Source organism: Tetrao urogallus (assembly GCF_951394365.1).
Source record: "Tetrao urogallus genome assembly, chromosome: 12".
NCBI lineage: Eukaryota > Metazoa > Chordata > Aves > Galliformes > Phasianidae > Tetrao > Tetrao urogallus.
Window position 1 is genome coordinate 4,318,272 of NC_136825.1, and position 17,301 is coordinate 4,335,572.

The following is a 17,301-nucleotide window of genomic DNA, read 5'->3' on the forward strand; positions in this document are numbered from 1 at the left end:
CTTTGGCTATGCAGAATTTCACTATGACTGCAGATAGGTTTCTAGCAGAAGCACAAGATGCTCCTCCCTTGCAAAAAAACATTAGTAGAGACAGTGCTGTAGTCTTGGATTGCAAACCCCATGCAACGTCTCCCCAAAAGAATAAATGTTTTAGAAGATGAGGTTTGCAGTGGTCGTTCTTTTGTTTTTAAGCTTAAGTTGCATGGTACCTTTCCTCCTAATCTTGGGCAGGATGAAAAACTTCATTATAACTGACCACCACTGTTGTCCCTCATGTACTGGAGGGCTCTGCTCTGCTGCAGACTGGTCAGATCCACAAACCCCTCCTGAGCTGCTTTAAAATCCTAAGGAGAAAGAGTGAGAAAATTCCCCAAGCAGAGGTTGCAGGAGTTGCACAGTTAGGGCAGGAGCCAGACACCTGCTTCATCTGCAGCTCTGTGACAGCCTCTGACTCATCACCAGGGGGAAGGTTCAGTTGCACTGAGGCACAGCCATCTCCCCCTTTGCAGGACCCCACTGCTCTCTGCTGCAGTGTTTTTGGCCCTTTTTTTCCAGAGCAGCCACTGCTTGGTTTGTACCCTGTCTGGGCATCAGGATTGCTGTGGACACAACCCACAGCTTGCAGACGGTGGTAAGTCTGATATGCTTCTGCATTTGAGATTCTGCAGCACACGCTGCAGTCAGCACAATCACATTCCATCAAAATAAATAAATAAATAAAATAAAATAAAATAAAATAAAATAAGCTATCGGATGAAAAGCAGGACTTTGTGTGTACCATATACACTTTCTCAAACCTGCAGTGGACTAACTGCAATGCAGTGTGTGTGGAAAACAAATAGCATTCAACTACAGCAGGCACTGCCTGACTGAGGAGCTTAGCATGAATCAAAGAAATCAAAAGTCACAAAGCACTGTGACATTAAGACTGCTACACAGGTGCAGCACTTGCTGTGCACAGCCCTAACGCAACCAGCTGTGTTACAGAACGCCCCTGACACCAAACAGAACTGCTCCAGGTTTCTAATACCTATTTGTGCACTTTATATTCCACTCATGATGGCTGTGTCTGTGGAGCCTGGTCCTTGACATCCACCAGCACTCAGGCTGCGGTGGGAATAAATGACTTTGCCACTGCAGAGAAGAGATAGTGCGTAGGAAAAAAACGAACACGCACAATCTTATCACTGCACTTTGGCCAGGTCTGCCAGAGAAAAAGCTGTGCACAAGGCCACCGTGGAGAACAGCCAGGCACATACCTGCTGTGCAGAACCACCCCACTGACCAGCACCCTTCCCATTCCATGCAGCACAAGAGCCATTCTTCACCGGGAAAGCACGGCACTGCCTTACTGCACGGCTGCAGAATTTATGCGAGTCCTTTCCGGCACAGAGGCACCCTGATCAGGGAAATTGCCACCTGAGAAACCACCTCAAATTAGGATTAAGCAGCTGCTAATGCTACATGTGGTAGGAACTGTTAACAAAAGATAATCTCTGGAAGAGAATCCATTCCAGTTCTGTCTTCTGGGAGATGCCAGTCAGCTTTGGTAGCACCATGAGAGAATTATTTCTTCCCAGATATGCAAATCAGATTAAAAAGCCACATCATCCCCTTTCATTATTACTTTCTGCTGCTAGCAGTGGGCACCCTCACTTTTTCCTGCCCTCCTCCCCACTCGCCAGTCAGCAAAGCCTTTCAAATGGACGCTTACCCACCTTTTTCACTCTCTCCTCCTTGGCAAATGCATTATTTTGCTGAGTTTCTAGCACTCCAGCACCATAAATGGCTTTGAGATTGGCTTCTCTCTCATGTGCACCTGCATCATCAATGTCGTCAGCAAGAGAGATGTGCACGGCTCGAGGAGCGTGTTTGTGTCAGAGAGCTGCTGCAGAGCCTTAGGGAGAGCATGGATACTGGATACTGATTTGATGCTTGCAAGCATCTTAAAAGGACCTTGAAAAAAAACAGGGTATTTCTGGCTTCAGATCCCTAGGCTTCAGAGCTCTGAATTTCCCACTTTCTCACAGGGAAATACCAGGTTTCAGAACAGCACCTGCATCTGAGATATTTTTATATCCACATTTTCCACATTTTTATATCCCATCTCACTGCACCAAATCAGCACAAATCACCAAATCTACTGCAGTCCTTTAGCCTACTAAAATGCCACCAGATCTGCAATTTGCGTTCTTAATTCTACCTTGTACAAACACTGTGTGATACGCAAGACCCAACCAAGACCAGTAGTGTGCAGTTAGCCTGCGTGACCCTAAGGCCAGTGTCCTCACAGGGGACTCCAGACTGTGAGGTGCCACCACTTCAGAGCGGGGCTGATCCAAACAAGTCATACAACCACCTGCTGCCCTTAATGCACCTATCAGGCCACAGCCTAATAATGGAAGCTTCCCATCTCAAATACTATAGTAAAGAGACACATGTGTATGCACTGGATACACAAATACGAAACAAATGTGAAAGACAGGAAAGAGAAATCTAAAACAACACCTAGGTCTCCTTTGCTGCTTCGGGCTCCTTTAAGTCTTCTCCAGATACTCATGAAGTAATTGGCAAGAGTCCTCAAAGCATCAATAATGCAGAACTGGGTCCCAATACAGCAGCTTAACAAGGCACTTAGTGCATGCCAGCTCCCGGAGTCAGGCTTTCACACCCAGTGCATCGTGTGAGCAGGATAATTACACTCCTGGGAAAGACTGCCAGTGCTGTGTTTGTAAGAGACCTGCTGAGCACCCGATTTTTAGCTTTCCTCTACAGCTAGGAACCTGAGCGAGGGTTTAATGTTGGTGCAGCACTGCACTATGGCATCTCTAGAGGAGAAGCTGTGATTCAGTGAAACTAGTGGTCACCCTGACCTGGAAATCTTGAATTACAAAGAATTAGCTGTATGGGCAGCCCTGCAATATTATTATTATTATTATGCTGAAGACTGACTTGTCAGGACAGAAATGAGAATCCCCTTGGCTGGTAGTTCAGCATTCCTGAGAAGCAGCATACTCCTGCAATTGTATTTACTCCTCTTCAGAGCTGAGACCTAAGTACACAATAACAATCTGGCCTGTTTATTCAGCTGTTTTGACACCCTTCTATCTTCAGACCTAATATTAGTTTGAATAGGATAGCATCCAAGTCCAGAGTTGAAAATTTAGAGTCGGTCCTGACTTTGCTAAAGCAAGACAGAAAATAACTATCCAGCTTCTACCTGAATTTCACTACCAGCGGATGAACTGCCCTGAGCTCTGCCTCCTCAAAAAACAGTCTGGCGTTTGAGAAAAGGGTAGATGTTGCACTGAGGGACCACTGATGGTTAGTGGGCAAGGTGGGGATGGGTTGATGGTTGGGCTAGGTGATCTTACTGGTCTTTTCCAACCTTGATGGTTCTATAAATCTCACATCCCAAAGTGAGAGTGATGCTTGTCAGCTGCTGATAGCACCTCTAGCAAAGCAAGATCTCAGCAATGAGAAGCCACACTTGAGATTTTTTGAGTAACACCTGATAATATACAGCCTGAGACTGGCCAAACCTGCAAGGGAAAGTGGAGGGAGCCAGCAAGCTTCATGCACTATATAAATGCCTTAAGCCAAAAGCAGTGGGGGAGAGCACCTAGCAGCACATCCCAACCGTGACGTAAACAAAAGGTGTACTTATGATAGCACTTCATGCTGCCTTTCCACAGGAAGCACAAAACCACGAGCACACACCTGTAGCCTGCTTTTATCTCTCTAATGCCCTGAGGCTTTCAGAGGCAAAACTGAATTCCACAGCTTGGGTTCCCACCAATTTGTCATTGAATCATACACAGACACAGAAAGGGGGGGGGGGGGGGGGGGGGGGGGGGGGAGGGGGAACATTCATCAGCCTAATTGAATAAGAATGATTAATTGTTTCACCTCCCAGTAACAGAAAATGTGAAATTTTGTGCCCTGCTAAAATACCTCAGGTTTTTGGCTAAAGCAAGCAAAGTTATGGTCAAGAAAAAGGAGTTGTGTGTGCTGTGCAACCCACCACAGAGAGGGTGTACAGAGCAGCAGCCACTGCTCCGAAGTGTGCTGATGAATAATACTTTCAGTATGAAGTACAGCACTGAGCTATTGAGTTGTTGCAGTGTATCAAGGCTTCCTCTCTCAGATCGTAAATCAGGTGATTAAATACAAATGACAGATGTGGGCATTTTTAGCTGTAACTGATGTGATTTTTTTCCTGATCTCATAGTTTTGAGGCATGATTTACTGAGATTTAAGGCTATAAATTTCTTTAATGTCATAATTTAAATTCTATATAAGCCCCACTCCTGTATCAGCACTATTTTTAATCATTACCATGGTGACAAAACCGTAAAGGTGCTTCTACACAAGGAAAGCTTCACCGCACTTTCAAGAACACTTTCTCTTAATTTTCTGTAGGTTAAAGCACAGAAAAATACCCCTCTGAACTTTCCCTGTTAGATACAGACACTGATACTCTCACACAGCTGAGTAAATCACCTACTGTATAAAAATATTCTGTGTTAATGGATAGGGAATTTGTAACCTGCACACAGTAAAAAGCAGAGAGGGTATCGTTATTCAGGTCAAGCATGATTTTACATGACAAGCAATCCCTCTGCAATTAATAGGACCGCTTGTGCATTGAAGTATCTATTTCCTGAAGACACAGATCAAACAATACCTAAGGGAACCAGAGAAATATTAAATCAAAATTAAACTTTTTGAACGAGGGCCAACAATTCTTGTTTTAGCATTCGATGCAAAATGCTTGCAAATCCCAGATGACAGCATTGTTCCAGTTCCTAATTCATGGGAATCAAAACATGGAGTCTGTGCAGAGAAGTCATTTTAAAACAAAGAGATTGTGCTTGCTGATGACACAATGGGCTGCACCAGCAAAGGCAGCTTTGGGAGGAAGTTGCTCCCCTCAGCACTTGAGACCACAGGTGGACCTCATGTTCTGCTTTGGGCTTCACAGCTGGGCATGCCCTGAGCAACCTCACACAAGCAAGGAGCACAGCCTGCAATGGGGGGAAAGGATGTGGGTGATGAGAGGACCAGGTGATGTTCAGTGGTTCCTTCCAGCCTAAACTATTCTGCAGTTGGTGTACTTTCACCGTCCTGCTAACAGATGGGTAAAATCCCTGACAAAGCAGCATGAGAGGAGAACTGAGGACTGGTTAATAGCATCAGTAGGAAACACAAGACATAGGCAAGCCTTTCTAGAAGATCTAGAAGATCCAGGTCACAGGCACACAAAGCTCCCAGCTTGAGTCATACTTCAGCCCCAGCTCTATGCTCTGTGTCTTGTGTCAGCTCGGGACGTTCCCCCAAGGCCTCCAACTGACGTGTTTCATTGCTGCATCATTCAGCTAACTAGGAAACACCAGCAACCCACATCTCACAGCGCAGGTGATGTTCAGAGTTTACTATCCAGAATGCTAAAAAGAACCTTCAGGTGCATTTCCAACAAATGTAAATCTAGACTTGTGCTGCCTACCAGAAGACCAGACCCAACATGAGAAGACCTGGAGATTGTCATTTTGAACTCAAGCGCAGTGTGGAACTAAAATAGTAAGGTGGGTCTTTCCATGATCAGTACTTGAAGCACCCTGTAGTAGGACTCAATGGATTCTTCAGGGGACAGCACCTCTGTGTGCTACACATTATGCAAGTACATAGAAACAGACCTTACCCCAAAGACAGCAAAATACAAATGGCCAACAAATTAGATGGATACTGTCTGGGAAAATGCCAGGGTACATACTTGGGTATCTTTGTGCGTCACAAAATTACAACAGCACCAATCAAAGCCAAGCTTGGCCATAGTCATCCCCTACAGCAATGGCTGGTTGCCACCATACCTAAGCCTAGATCCAGAACGGGCAGTGAACCGCGTGTGTTACTCCCTGTTGCATATCCACAGAAAATGCTGTTATCTTTATTGATACACTGTTGTGACTAATCAGCTTCCAAGTACCAGAGATTACTTATCACGGTTTCAAACCAACCTCCCTGGTTGAAAGGAACACTTCTGACACAACAGATTAATGATTTTTTTTTATGTTTGAGGATCTGGACAGTTGCTAACCTATTCTGTTTATTCTCTGGAGGACAAAGACAGTTTGGCTCAGCTATGACCCGAAGGGAATCGGTACTTCTAAAAATAGGATGAGGTGGCCAAAAAGGCTCTAGGAGTTGTTGATAGTCAGATTAAAAAAGGAATTATGCATCGCTCTTAGTGGGAGGGTTTGAAATGAAAAACCCAAAGAGAAAATGAGCCGATGAGAAGCAGACTGCCCTGACATCAAGATTCTCTTCAAGGAGCGCAGCATTCAAAGAGAGTCACACCTAAAAAGCTGTGTAAGCATCCTGACAGCTAGTTAGCTGGATGACACATAAAACCTCTTGGAACTGGATCTAAAACATGGATAATTACGTGTTTGGTTTTCTTTTAGTTCTGTTTATCTGAAGCATCTCTTTTATTATTCCCTAAGCTGCAGAAAGAAATTGTTCTTCATTTTTATGTCAATGTTTGGTTCAGGAACAAAAATGATTTCCAGGGTGCAAGCTGGCAAACTGAATTCCCACAGCATCCCAGTCCTTAAAACTGCCACAAGAAAGCTTTCACTGACTTTGGCACCTTCTTACAAGACCAAGGGATACCCAGAAAATGTCTGAACATAAGAAGCTTCCCCGAATGTGTAACAATACAGCTATTGACTGGACCCAGCCATTTTCCTGGTAGCTCAGACAATGTGCAAACCACAACCAACTCCAAAGGCTTGACACATAGGAAAAGGAGGCGGAAAGACATTGACAGAACGCCAGTCTGCTCCCACAGCTGTAACACAAGTATTCCTGTTGTGAGATCAGAGGGGTATGCTGGAGGCTAGTCCTCACTGCTGGGAACTCTGCATATGGGTTTGCCAGCTATGAAATGGGTTCCTCCAGCCTTGTTTACATGGGGCACAGGGAGCGATGCTGGGCTCAGCCAGACCCACTAGATTCTTTCACCCCAGGAATACAAACAACAGCAAGCTCATCTCTGCTGAGTATTTGTTTTCCTCCAAGTAACTACGCTACAGTTATCTGCACCGTTTTGCATCTGTGTTCTACATCCCCACAGAAATGCTCTGACCTATTATTTGCAAGACCACTGGACAAATATATCATTCATCAGCACAACCGCCCAATTATAATACAGCTGCGGCGATCTCTGTGCCAGCTGGTGCTTTGTGTAAATAGACTCATTCCAGCAGAATAGGCTTCGTAGCTTTGTGCGGGTTCCCTCACTACCTGCTTAATCATCAAAACATGCAAATTTCATGGGCACCTGGCTCTTACAGCCATAGGCTAAAGCAGCAAGCTTCTCAAGGGCAGCTCATGCAACTGTGCTGCTCTGGTCTCTCCCTGGGCACAACATTTATCGTGCCTCTTAGTTCTGCAGTGGTTTTACTTACAGCTGCCCAGTGTCCTCCAAAGTACAGAGGAGAAAGTTGTCAGGTGTTCCTTCTCGCTGCTAAGCTACAAACCCCATCAAAACTACCTCCATGTTAGCAAAGAGGAATTTGTTAGTGTAAAGTACCTGAGCAGTGACTAAACCCTGTCCTTGTTCTTATGGGAAAAAGCTACTTGCTATTCTTGGTAAAGGGAAGGTCTTTCAAATCAAGATAATGTTTCACTTGTTTTTCAAAAGTGAACTTACTGGGGGTGGGGAGGGAAGCAAGGAAGCAAAAATAAAATCTACTTTGCAACAAGTCAAATCACTCAGAGTTTCCCAAAATTAGAGGCTTGGTCAGAAGCATTGGAAAGTTTAAGAAATACTCTTTTAAAAACAACTCCCACAGAGCAACTCTCCCTCTCCACAACCAAGAGGCATGTGAGCAAACCAGGTCACTGCCCAGACGTTTTCTTCATCATTACATTGATGGGAACTGGGGGGTGGGCAGGGGGTGAGCAGGCTGCATCTTTACATTCCTCACGTTTTTCAGAGCTGCGCTTCCAAGCCTGATTTTTGCTTTGTTATAAGAGGGAAGCATGTGCTGGCATCACACCAGTGCCTCGTATGTCCTGCTTGGTGACCACGTAGAATAAGAAATTCTGCCTTTTTTTGATCATCTCTGCCTGTCGAAAGAGAAGGGAATTAAGGGAGATACTTTCTGCACGCTTTAAGCTTCATTGCCTCTTTGTTATCCTCAGGAGTTGCAAAGAAAGCAAGACCAGAACAGCACTGTGTTAATGATGCTGTCAAGAAGCCAAATTACAGTGCCACACTGCAGCCCAGCCTTCTGCTATCAGTACCACTGTCCCATGCTCATTTCAACAACTGGGGAAACAGGTTGCAGAATTTGCCAGTGGTCTGGAAAAGAAGTTGTCGACACCTGGCTCCTGCTGATAAGAACCTGGACCCGCTCAGAACACAATTCTGACAGACACTGATGGCTATGCAAAGCACACAAACACTGCACTTTTGTCACCCAAGTATTTTCCAACAGCAGGAGTATCAGAAACACCCACAGCAAAATCAATTTGGTGGGAGGGACTTCCTTCTATTTTCACATGTGGTTGCTGTCAGCAGGCTGAACTTTTGATAAACTGTGCAGCTAACCTGGCTGACTTCACTGAAACCCTGAAAGGAGAAGCCTGAGCTACAGAGCTGCTCTTTGGCATTGCACCACAGGATGGTGGACAGCCGTGCTCAGCATCTGGCCACAGCTGATTTACAGCTGCATCTCACATCCATACAGATTCCATCCAAAGGTCAGCAGCTTCAGCTTGTGATGAGGAATGTTCTGCTTCAAGACACAACGCTGTCACTGTGACCCACTGCCCCTGCTCAGAGCAAGCAGCTCATTGTTCTGGTAGAGTGCAAGAAAGGGCTGAGACCTCTGCAATGGAAACTGCCTTGAGAACGAAATAATTCCAAAGTGTGGACACAGACTTCTGCATAACAGGCTGATGTTACTTACAACAAGTAACTCTAAGAGATGCTCTTTCTCCAAAATTTCTCAAAACAAACAAACAAAAACAAAAAATATATACAAACCCAAGTATACCAAGAGCCTTGACCATATGCCAGGGCTGCAGTCATTCCATAATATGTTACAATTCACAGTGCAAATCCAAAACCATTCTGCTTCTATATGAATTTACTCACATCTATAAGATCACATCTTGATAACATCAAGCTGTGTAACAAACGGATGTGTCCACTTCATCCAAGAAACTCACAGACGTTCTGATTTAGGGTTTGTGGATGAAAAGAGACACTCATGGCTCTTGCAACCAAGGAAAGAGCACTGTTAAAACGTATTCTTAAAGATACACAAGGAAACTGTAAAGTGCAGAACTTACCTTCCACTGCAAAGAATGGAACCACTGATCCCTCAGGTAACTGTTTGCAGCCTGCAATAAAAAAAGTTACAAATAGAATCATTAGTTTCTATCAGTGTTTCAGATCACTGAGCCAAAGCTAAGCAAGTCACCCATGTGTGGCCTAAAAGCAGCAAGGTTGCACTCGCCGTGTTATTCTGAACTCTATGACCTTGGCCAACTCCAACCCCAGCCTAATTGGAGTGAGGGAAACTCTGCTCAGAGCTCCAGTTTTACATTATAATCAATTTATTTTCATAGAAAGCAATGACATGAAGACCTTGCTGCAAATATAAAACACCGAACCAAAACCGTATGAAACATTAACCTCCTTGAAATGGTGTCCAGACCAAAGACTGTAAAAAAACCTCAGTGATTTCAATCAGGTTTTGATCAGCTCTTTAATATCTGCAGGACATTCGCTATCTCCATTAATCACTGCAAACAGAGGAAAAAGACAGGCTGACATTTTACTGGGGACGTACTGTTTTTTTCCATTCACAGCCTCCCTCCTCGCGCTGCTCCCCAGCTGGCCACAACGTGCTTCCATCACACCTCAGCTCTTTCAGTGATATTAGAACAGAGGGAAAAGCACAGCACAGGCAGACATGCACACACACGCATGGGCTGCTCCCAGCAACTGCACAAATGTTGCAATAACTGCTCCCAGGGATCACCCGTTTTAAGCAGAGCTGCCAGAAATTCCCAGTGTTCATAGCCAACGAAGGAACAGTTCAGCACTCCCAAAGGTCAAAAGGCTCGGTATCAAAAAATATAAAAGCATCCACAGTGACGTAAATACACATGCCTTAACAAGGTGACATAAGTTTGAAATATTTGAGTGGGTAGAGATGCCCTTTGGCTTTTCCAGCTCTATCTTGTCCCTGCCAGTGGGCAAGTTTTACTTGCAAATCAAAATGCTTTACACAATCAGTGAGAAAGAACAGCCTGTCTGTCTGTATTAAAAGGGTATGGTTTCTTTGCTAGAGAAAAACCACATGCTTCCAGCAATTTAAAGCATCCTTCAACAATTTTACTCTCCAACACCTTTTTAGATAAGTATTCGCTGCAGAATGGATTTCACTTCCTGACAAAGTTCACTGATAACGTCAAGAATACTAGAAGGAAAAATGCTGCGTGGTTACCAAACCTGTGCTTAATCCCAAGGTCAGATACTGATCTCACAGTGACACAACTTTGGACCGATTTCTCAGGACTAAATGCAGTAATGCTCTTTTTACGTCTGTATTACACATTATTTATTTTTATACATAGATGACAATGGATTGCTCCCCAGTAGATCTCTAGGCACTACAGCAGAATTAATCTATCACGGTCTGGGCTGATCACAGCATTTATCAAACACAGAATTTCCACCTCGTGCAGAATGTCGACACTTCAGAACACAAATTTGCTACCACTCGTATATATTCAAGATAGATCTTTTCCCTAAATATGTTACAGGATTGAACTTCATTTAATGCAGCTCTTACTCTATTTTAATATAACAAAAAGGTCCAAAATAATGTGATGCAATAGGACATGAAGATCATTTTTGGACACAATTACAAAGGCACAAAGTAAATACGCTCAGGCACTTTCTTTCTCCAACACATGCTCTCATTCCCTCTCTCAAAAAATGTCCTTCTTGAAGGGGAATAAAAACTCCAGCTGTGTTTTCTGGACAAACATCCCTGTCAAAGTGAGTGCTCATGACGATGCTAGTTCGAGTTTCGTGTATTGTTACCCATGGGAAAAACCTGTCAGCCTGCAGGGAGAAGAGGAGGAACAGAAGTGGCCACAGCTGAAGTACAGACTGTCAGCTGGAACCATCGTCACTGCCAGTAAGACTCTCAAGAACTGCAACAGCTGGTATTTGTAGTGCTCTGTCCGGAACTACAAGTCCATTAACAACTTTGTCAGGGTATATATACGTATTTTTAAGCACAGTAACCCAAGCGAGGCCAGAAGCCCACAAGCCATTGGGCAAGTGACTTCCAGTGACCTCCTCCTGCCACCAGACTAAGCCACTCTCCTCTAGGAAGTCAGAAATGTTCTGTTCTGAAAGAAATTCTTGTCTTTTTGGCCCGTGCGAAGCTAAGAAACAACTTCCCCCAAAGTGCTTCTTGGACCCCACTCCTACACCAACCCTCGTATTCCAGCAGTACTTCTCTTAATCAGGCAAAATGCCACCCTGCCTCAATCCCTGCTCTGACCATTACATGCCTTGAGCCAACAGTCATTTGAGTCTAAAGAAAGAGCAAATGCTGGAGCCCTGTAATGGGAACTGCTGAGAACTGGTAGTTACCTGCCTTTTTTGGGGATGTCATTATCTGCAGATTGTAAGAATGCCATAAATAAATAGAATTTGTAGATATGTACAGATAGATTTTGCAACCAACTGGAGCCTTAAATTGGGTGACAGAAACTGTTACAGAGAACAACAGCATCAGTCAGAGACAACAAGTGGAATGCAAATACAGAGCAAACAAAGGAAACACAATGTGAAAGACCACAAAACAAACTGGAAAAGAGTTGAAACTTGAAAGCAGTGGCCTTCAAATAGCATTTAAAAAGGAAAATTAGGAAAGTAACAATGCATCATCAACAGGTAGACTACACGCTGGCTATTGGAAAGTGATAGTTTGCAAGGAAGTTTGCATCTGGGTACATGTTACAACACAAACAGCTCTCAAACTAGAACCTGCCAGAGTTCAAGCATCTTTTCAAGATCACTTCCAAGGAAAACAAAGAAGACAAAGCGAACACAAAAAACCAAACCTTTAGGGAATTCCCTCTTCTATTAGCGATCGGGAGTCAACAGCAAGAGGAACCTAGAACACCAGTGGTTCCTTCAGCAGCTCTTTCAACAGTGTTCAGCACAGATAGGCAGAGCTCCTTTAACCTCAGCAGCATTATCAGGATGGAGCAGCCTGGCAGCAGCTCCCCCCATGGGCACTAATCCTGCTGCACAGCCTTCCTCCTGGCCAGCCACAAAACCACAGCTGGCTGCAGGGAGTACCTGACCTCAGCAGGGCTCAGCCAACAACACGAACCAGCACAGCATCCCACATCCCTCCCTCTTCTCCAGGTTTGCACCAACAAAGGGAGCATTCAGGAATATTTCTTTTTTACTGGAAGAATTTTGGATGCTCACTGGCCACCACAGCACACACCACACTCACCCAGGGGTCCAGGTTACTGTACTTTTCTGAGGCTGAAGACAGTGAGCTCCAAACCATACAGTGTACTTCATTCCTATCTATCTACATAAAATGACACTCTGGATACCATGTGTGTTGTAGAGCTCAGTTCTGCTCCAAATTTTGATCCCAAATTCAATGGCTTTAGCAGGCTGGTGGGTGCCCCATAGTTTGGAGCTGTCTGCATAGTTAAGGCCCTCCACTGTTCTCTCATAGGGAAGAACTTTAGAAAACAGGAAAATTAGGCAGTAAAATCTATAGAACATGCAAGAAGATTGAAACTACACGTAGCTCCTTTGTCTACCTGTGATCCCAATGAGCAGCAAGAACAGCTGCTTGAAGAAAGCCTGCTGTAAGTGGTACTTCTGTATGGTGGGGTTTCTTGTTTTTTGTTTTCAAAGATGAGTTCATCCTGGAACTGAGTCCTGAAAGGTTTTATGTTCCAATCGTTGGGGTGCAAACGCTCAGATAGAGAGGAAAATCCACTGGGGACCAGCTGCAGTGCCAGCATCATTCACAGCATTCATTTCAACAGTTTAGAAAAGATTGCTCACAGAAGGAAAGCTGCACAGGAGATTAAATACCTGCATATACTGAGCTTTGGTGACATAAACAAACGTGCACCTCTGTTCAAAAGGGGAAGTATTTTTTTCTGCACCCAAAGCACCTCACTTCTTAGCCAGTGAGTAAGAATGCACTTTGTCATTAAAAAGCATTGAACTTCTAGAAAGGTGAGGTTTTTTTCCTATGAAATCCAACTCTTTTTGCATGCCAGTACTGAAGTCCCTGCAGCAACTTCCACCCAAGTAAAAACAGACGAAGCAGGAACTTGTGCACTGCTGAGAAACAGAGCATCTGAACCTGTGCAAGAAAGCAAGCACTTGAGGAACGATGGTGAAGACCTACAGCCAATATAGATATTCACAGCTCTGCTGAGATAACGTGCCTGCAGCAGCCAGCAACAGCAGAAAACATCCCATCCATCATACTACATGTGCCATGCTACCAAGCCTCTCTAACAGTAAGTCAGTACAACGGCATCATTCATTACAGGCATGTGTGTTACTCAGAATGCAAGAACAGGCTTGTCCACATAGCAGAAAGTTCCCATGTTTCTCCTTACAACAGCACCCTTCACACACAGTCTATGGGATTCTGCCATCTGAAGAGATGTGGCAATAAGTAGGGTTTGAGGATCCAGACTCTGTTTTTCGTTCTCCCTAGGTTTACTCTGTATTTGTGTTTCTCTCCCTTGCTTGCTCTCTGGTCAGCAGGATGTCCTGGCTTTATGGTTTTATGTCATCACAGGATGAGTTTTTGTCATGCTTTCCTCATCACATCTAAACAGAGACAGGGGCCTCCAAGGAGACTGAAACATAACATTATCAAAAATTCCAGTGAAAATATTTACCATGGGGACTCTCTGGCTAACACAGGGCTGAGCTGAGCATGCGGCTGCTGTGCCCATCGGGCTTTCCTGCCCTGCCTGCCCTTCCTTCTGACCACCCCAAGACATGAATACACCACGAGCAGAGGGATGGAGGCAGCAGCTCCACGGCATTCACAACCCATCCAAAAAGAGATGACACTACGGGAGAGCACCATCACAGCCAAAATACCAAAGCCTCTTTTCTGAGACTCTTCCTACATTTGCTGCTAAACAGCTTGTAAAATTATAAGCTTCTCCCCCTCTCAGTCACTTTCAATAGGTTGCTGCAGCTATTTCACTATCAATAGCAGCATCGCTTTCATTAGCATTCACGCAGCACCACAAAGCACATCGTGCCTTACAAACAGAAAGCAAGAAAACAGACAAAGAGGACAGTCTATTACTGATACTGAAGAGCTCACAGTTATTTAGCTCTTATTTCCTATCCTAAAAAGCTTGTGTGCGACAAGCCAGCTCCAGCCCTGTCACACCTGCTATCTTCTTTGCAGAAAAGCAAAGAAAAAGCCCACGAGAGCTGACAGCTTCATGTTGGGAGAACCAGGGACCAAAACCAGCTGGCCAGAGAAAAGAGAGCATGACACACTGGTGAAGAAGTTGTCTCTGACCATCCCTGCTTGTCCCCGCAGTCCCAGCACAAACAATGCATGGGCCGAGCTCCCCAGTGCTGTTGCCAACCCATGGCATACATGGACGCTCAGGCAAACCCAAGCAGAAAGCACACCCACCATGCTGACATTCCAACACCAGCCCAGCCCAGATGAAGCCATGTGCTGCCTGAGAACCAAATCCTCCCCTGAAACCCAGGTAGATGTGTCCCATTATCACGATCTGATTTCCCAAGAGCTGCATCACCTCCGGCACTACTTGTCAGATCTCACGTGTTCAGGTGGGTTGGGATGGGTCAGTACTGCTTGGGGAGGACATTGGGATGATGTAAGGAAAGGTAATGGCACTCTTCCTTCTCTGACTCATTGCTGTGCAGTAATAAGCCAGAAATAGGCCTTGGTGATAGCAGATAGAGGAATGAGAGCTCCAACACGGACTCGAGTCTCTCTGGTGGCATTTCTCATGCCTACCGCAGACACACACAGAGGATGTCCCAATGCCACACACTGACAGCCTCCCACGAGAACTGCTGGGAATGAATTTCCATTCTGAGGGAATTTCCAGCAACCTGAAGTTTGCTTCTGCTTCAAACCAGTGAAACAGAAGATAAAATTCTAGACTTCTCTGCAATCTGGAAAACTTGTGATTCATAACTATTGATGTGCTTCATTTCATGTCAAATTATCTCAGTAGTATCCTGTGGTATTAACGAGTTCGTGAAACATAGCACGAACAAAGACATAACACAGAACTAAAATTAATCAGCGACATGAAATAAATCATGGAGTAGAAGTCAAAAGAATTCATTTAAACATTTTCTTACACATAAATCTTATTTAGATCAAGTCTTTGAGGGGAAACAAAAACAAAAGCAGCAAACAGATTTCACAAGTGCACTTCAGAAGAAACCTTGGGAACACACTTTGGACCTGTCTGACTTGTTCCACCATCAGACACTTCCTGACAGCGGTGCCTGACGTTACATCAGAGTGCTGCTGCTCAGATTAGCAGGGCTGAATGACTTTATAAAAGATCTGAAGTCCCAGTTTCCCATAAATATATCGAAGCGTCTCAGAAATCTGAAAATAATTGGAGCATGCAAGAGCTAATTTCTCAGCATCTCAATTTCTCAGCGCCTCACTGAACAGTTCTTTTGGATACTCAGGAGTGTCACATATACCAGAGTACGTCTGCTGAACGTAACTACTAGAGAAATCCACTCCTGTATTTTGATTTCTTATGTACACTGTATCATTTTCAATAATGTTTCAGATTTGTGAATACACATTACAGCCGTATATGAGAAATCTATTTTGACATTCCCTCTGATCTGGTCATGTTTGATGAACCCAGACACCGCTGGGGATTAAATAATACTAAAAACATTTTCAAAGCTTGTGTTTTCAGTTCTGTTGGAATTCCCACAGAGTCATACAGTAACTGATCCATTCTGCACAGACAGTCCACAAAAAACCTAACTGAAGAAGAGCTGACTGCATTTCTGTATCAGTTCATAGGAGGTTACATAAAGGCATCAATCTATTTGAAGAAAGTACATTCGTTCTTAAAAGAACATAATTATTTGTGGAGTTTGTTTATTTTAAAGAAATACATGGCAGGCCACTCCAGATCCAATTCTGTATGCCCTAACACACTGCCTTTAAACTCAGCAGGGAGCTGTGGGTTCACATTTTATCTTCTTTCCTATTAAGCAGCCCAGTAAAGGCAGCCACCATAAGCTATGCAATAAAGACAGAATTTTGAAAGGCAAATTTAACCATTCCAGCTGTTGAAATGGATACAACACAAATGCCAGCATTAGTAAGCAAATTTATAGAAGAATCAGAATTACCTCACAAAAAAATCAAAATTGTTCACCTTGACAAATGAGTTTCTCTCTAATTTATTCAGTTGATGAATTAAGCAAGGAAGATTTTATCAATAATGAGGACCCTAATCTAGCTGTTGGGAAACCATGGTTTGTTTGCCTGCCTTCCCCACTGTCACACACTATAGAGGCTTTTCCTACCACACAATCAGGACTTAGGTGGACTTGCAGCAGCCTGCCTGAAATTCAGGCTCCATACACTCCCTGGAAACGCCTCAGATCAGCTCAGCAATTCATTCTGAGCCACAGCAATGTTTGCTGGGCATCAAGCAGAGGCACGTGTGCGTGCACTGTATGCAACGGGACACGCGTCTGTGCAAATGCTACCCTGGCACCAGGAGAGCCTACAGGATTAGACATCCTTAGGTCATCCCAAACCCACTAGAGCTGCACTAGGGGAAGGTCTGTATCCCACGTTCACAGGACTGTAGAACCCCAGGATTGTAGTGGGGCTCTAAGAAAGAAGGAGACAGATTCTTTAGCAGGGTCTGTTCTGACAGAACAAGGAAAATGGCTTCCAACTAAAAGTGGGGAGATTTAGATGGGACAAAAGGAAAAAGTTTCTTACAATAAGAGCGATGAGGCACTGGCACAGGTTGCCCAGAGAGGTAATGGGTGCCCCATCCCTGGAGGCATTCAAAGTCATCCTGGATGTGGCTCTGAGCAATCTGACAGATGCAGATGTCCCTGCTCACTGCAGGACTAGATGGCCTTTAAAGGTCCCTTCCAACTCAAACGATTCTATGATTACACCAGTAAGGTAAAGGAAAAGG

At 44.4% G+C, this 17,301-nt stretch overlaps 1 protein-coding gene across 1 annotated transcript in view; it reads right to left on the bottom strand.

Annotated features, from left to right (window-relative positions):
- Nucleotides 1–17,301, bottom strand: part of CMIP (c-Maf inducing protein) — a gene marked incomplete at both ends in the record, with an annotated part of 120,933 nt that overhangs the window by 37,110 nt on the left and 66,522 nt on the right. The window contains one exon of the mRNA XM_079541225.1: nucleotides 9,364–9,414. Within this exon, the coding sequence (XP_079397351.1) occupies nucleotides 9,364–9,414 (51 nt within the window). The remainder of the gene's footprint in view (nucleotides 1–9,363; nucleotides 9,415–17,301) is intronic.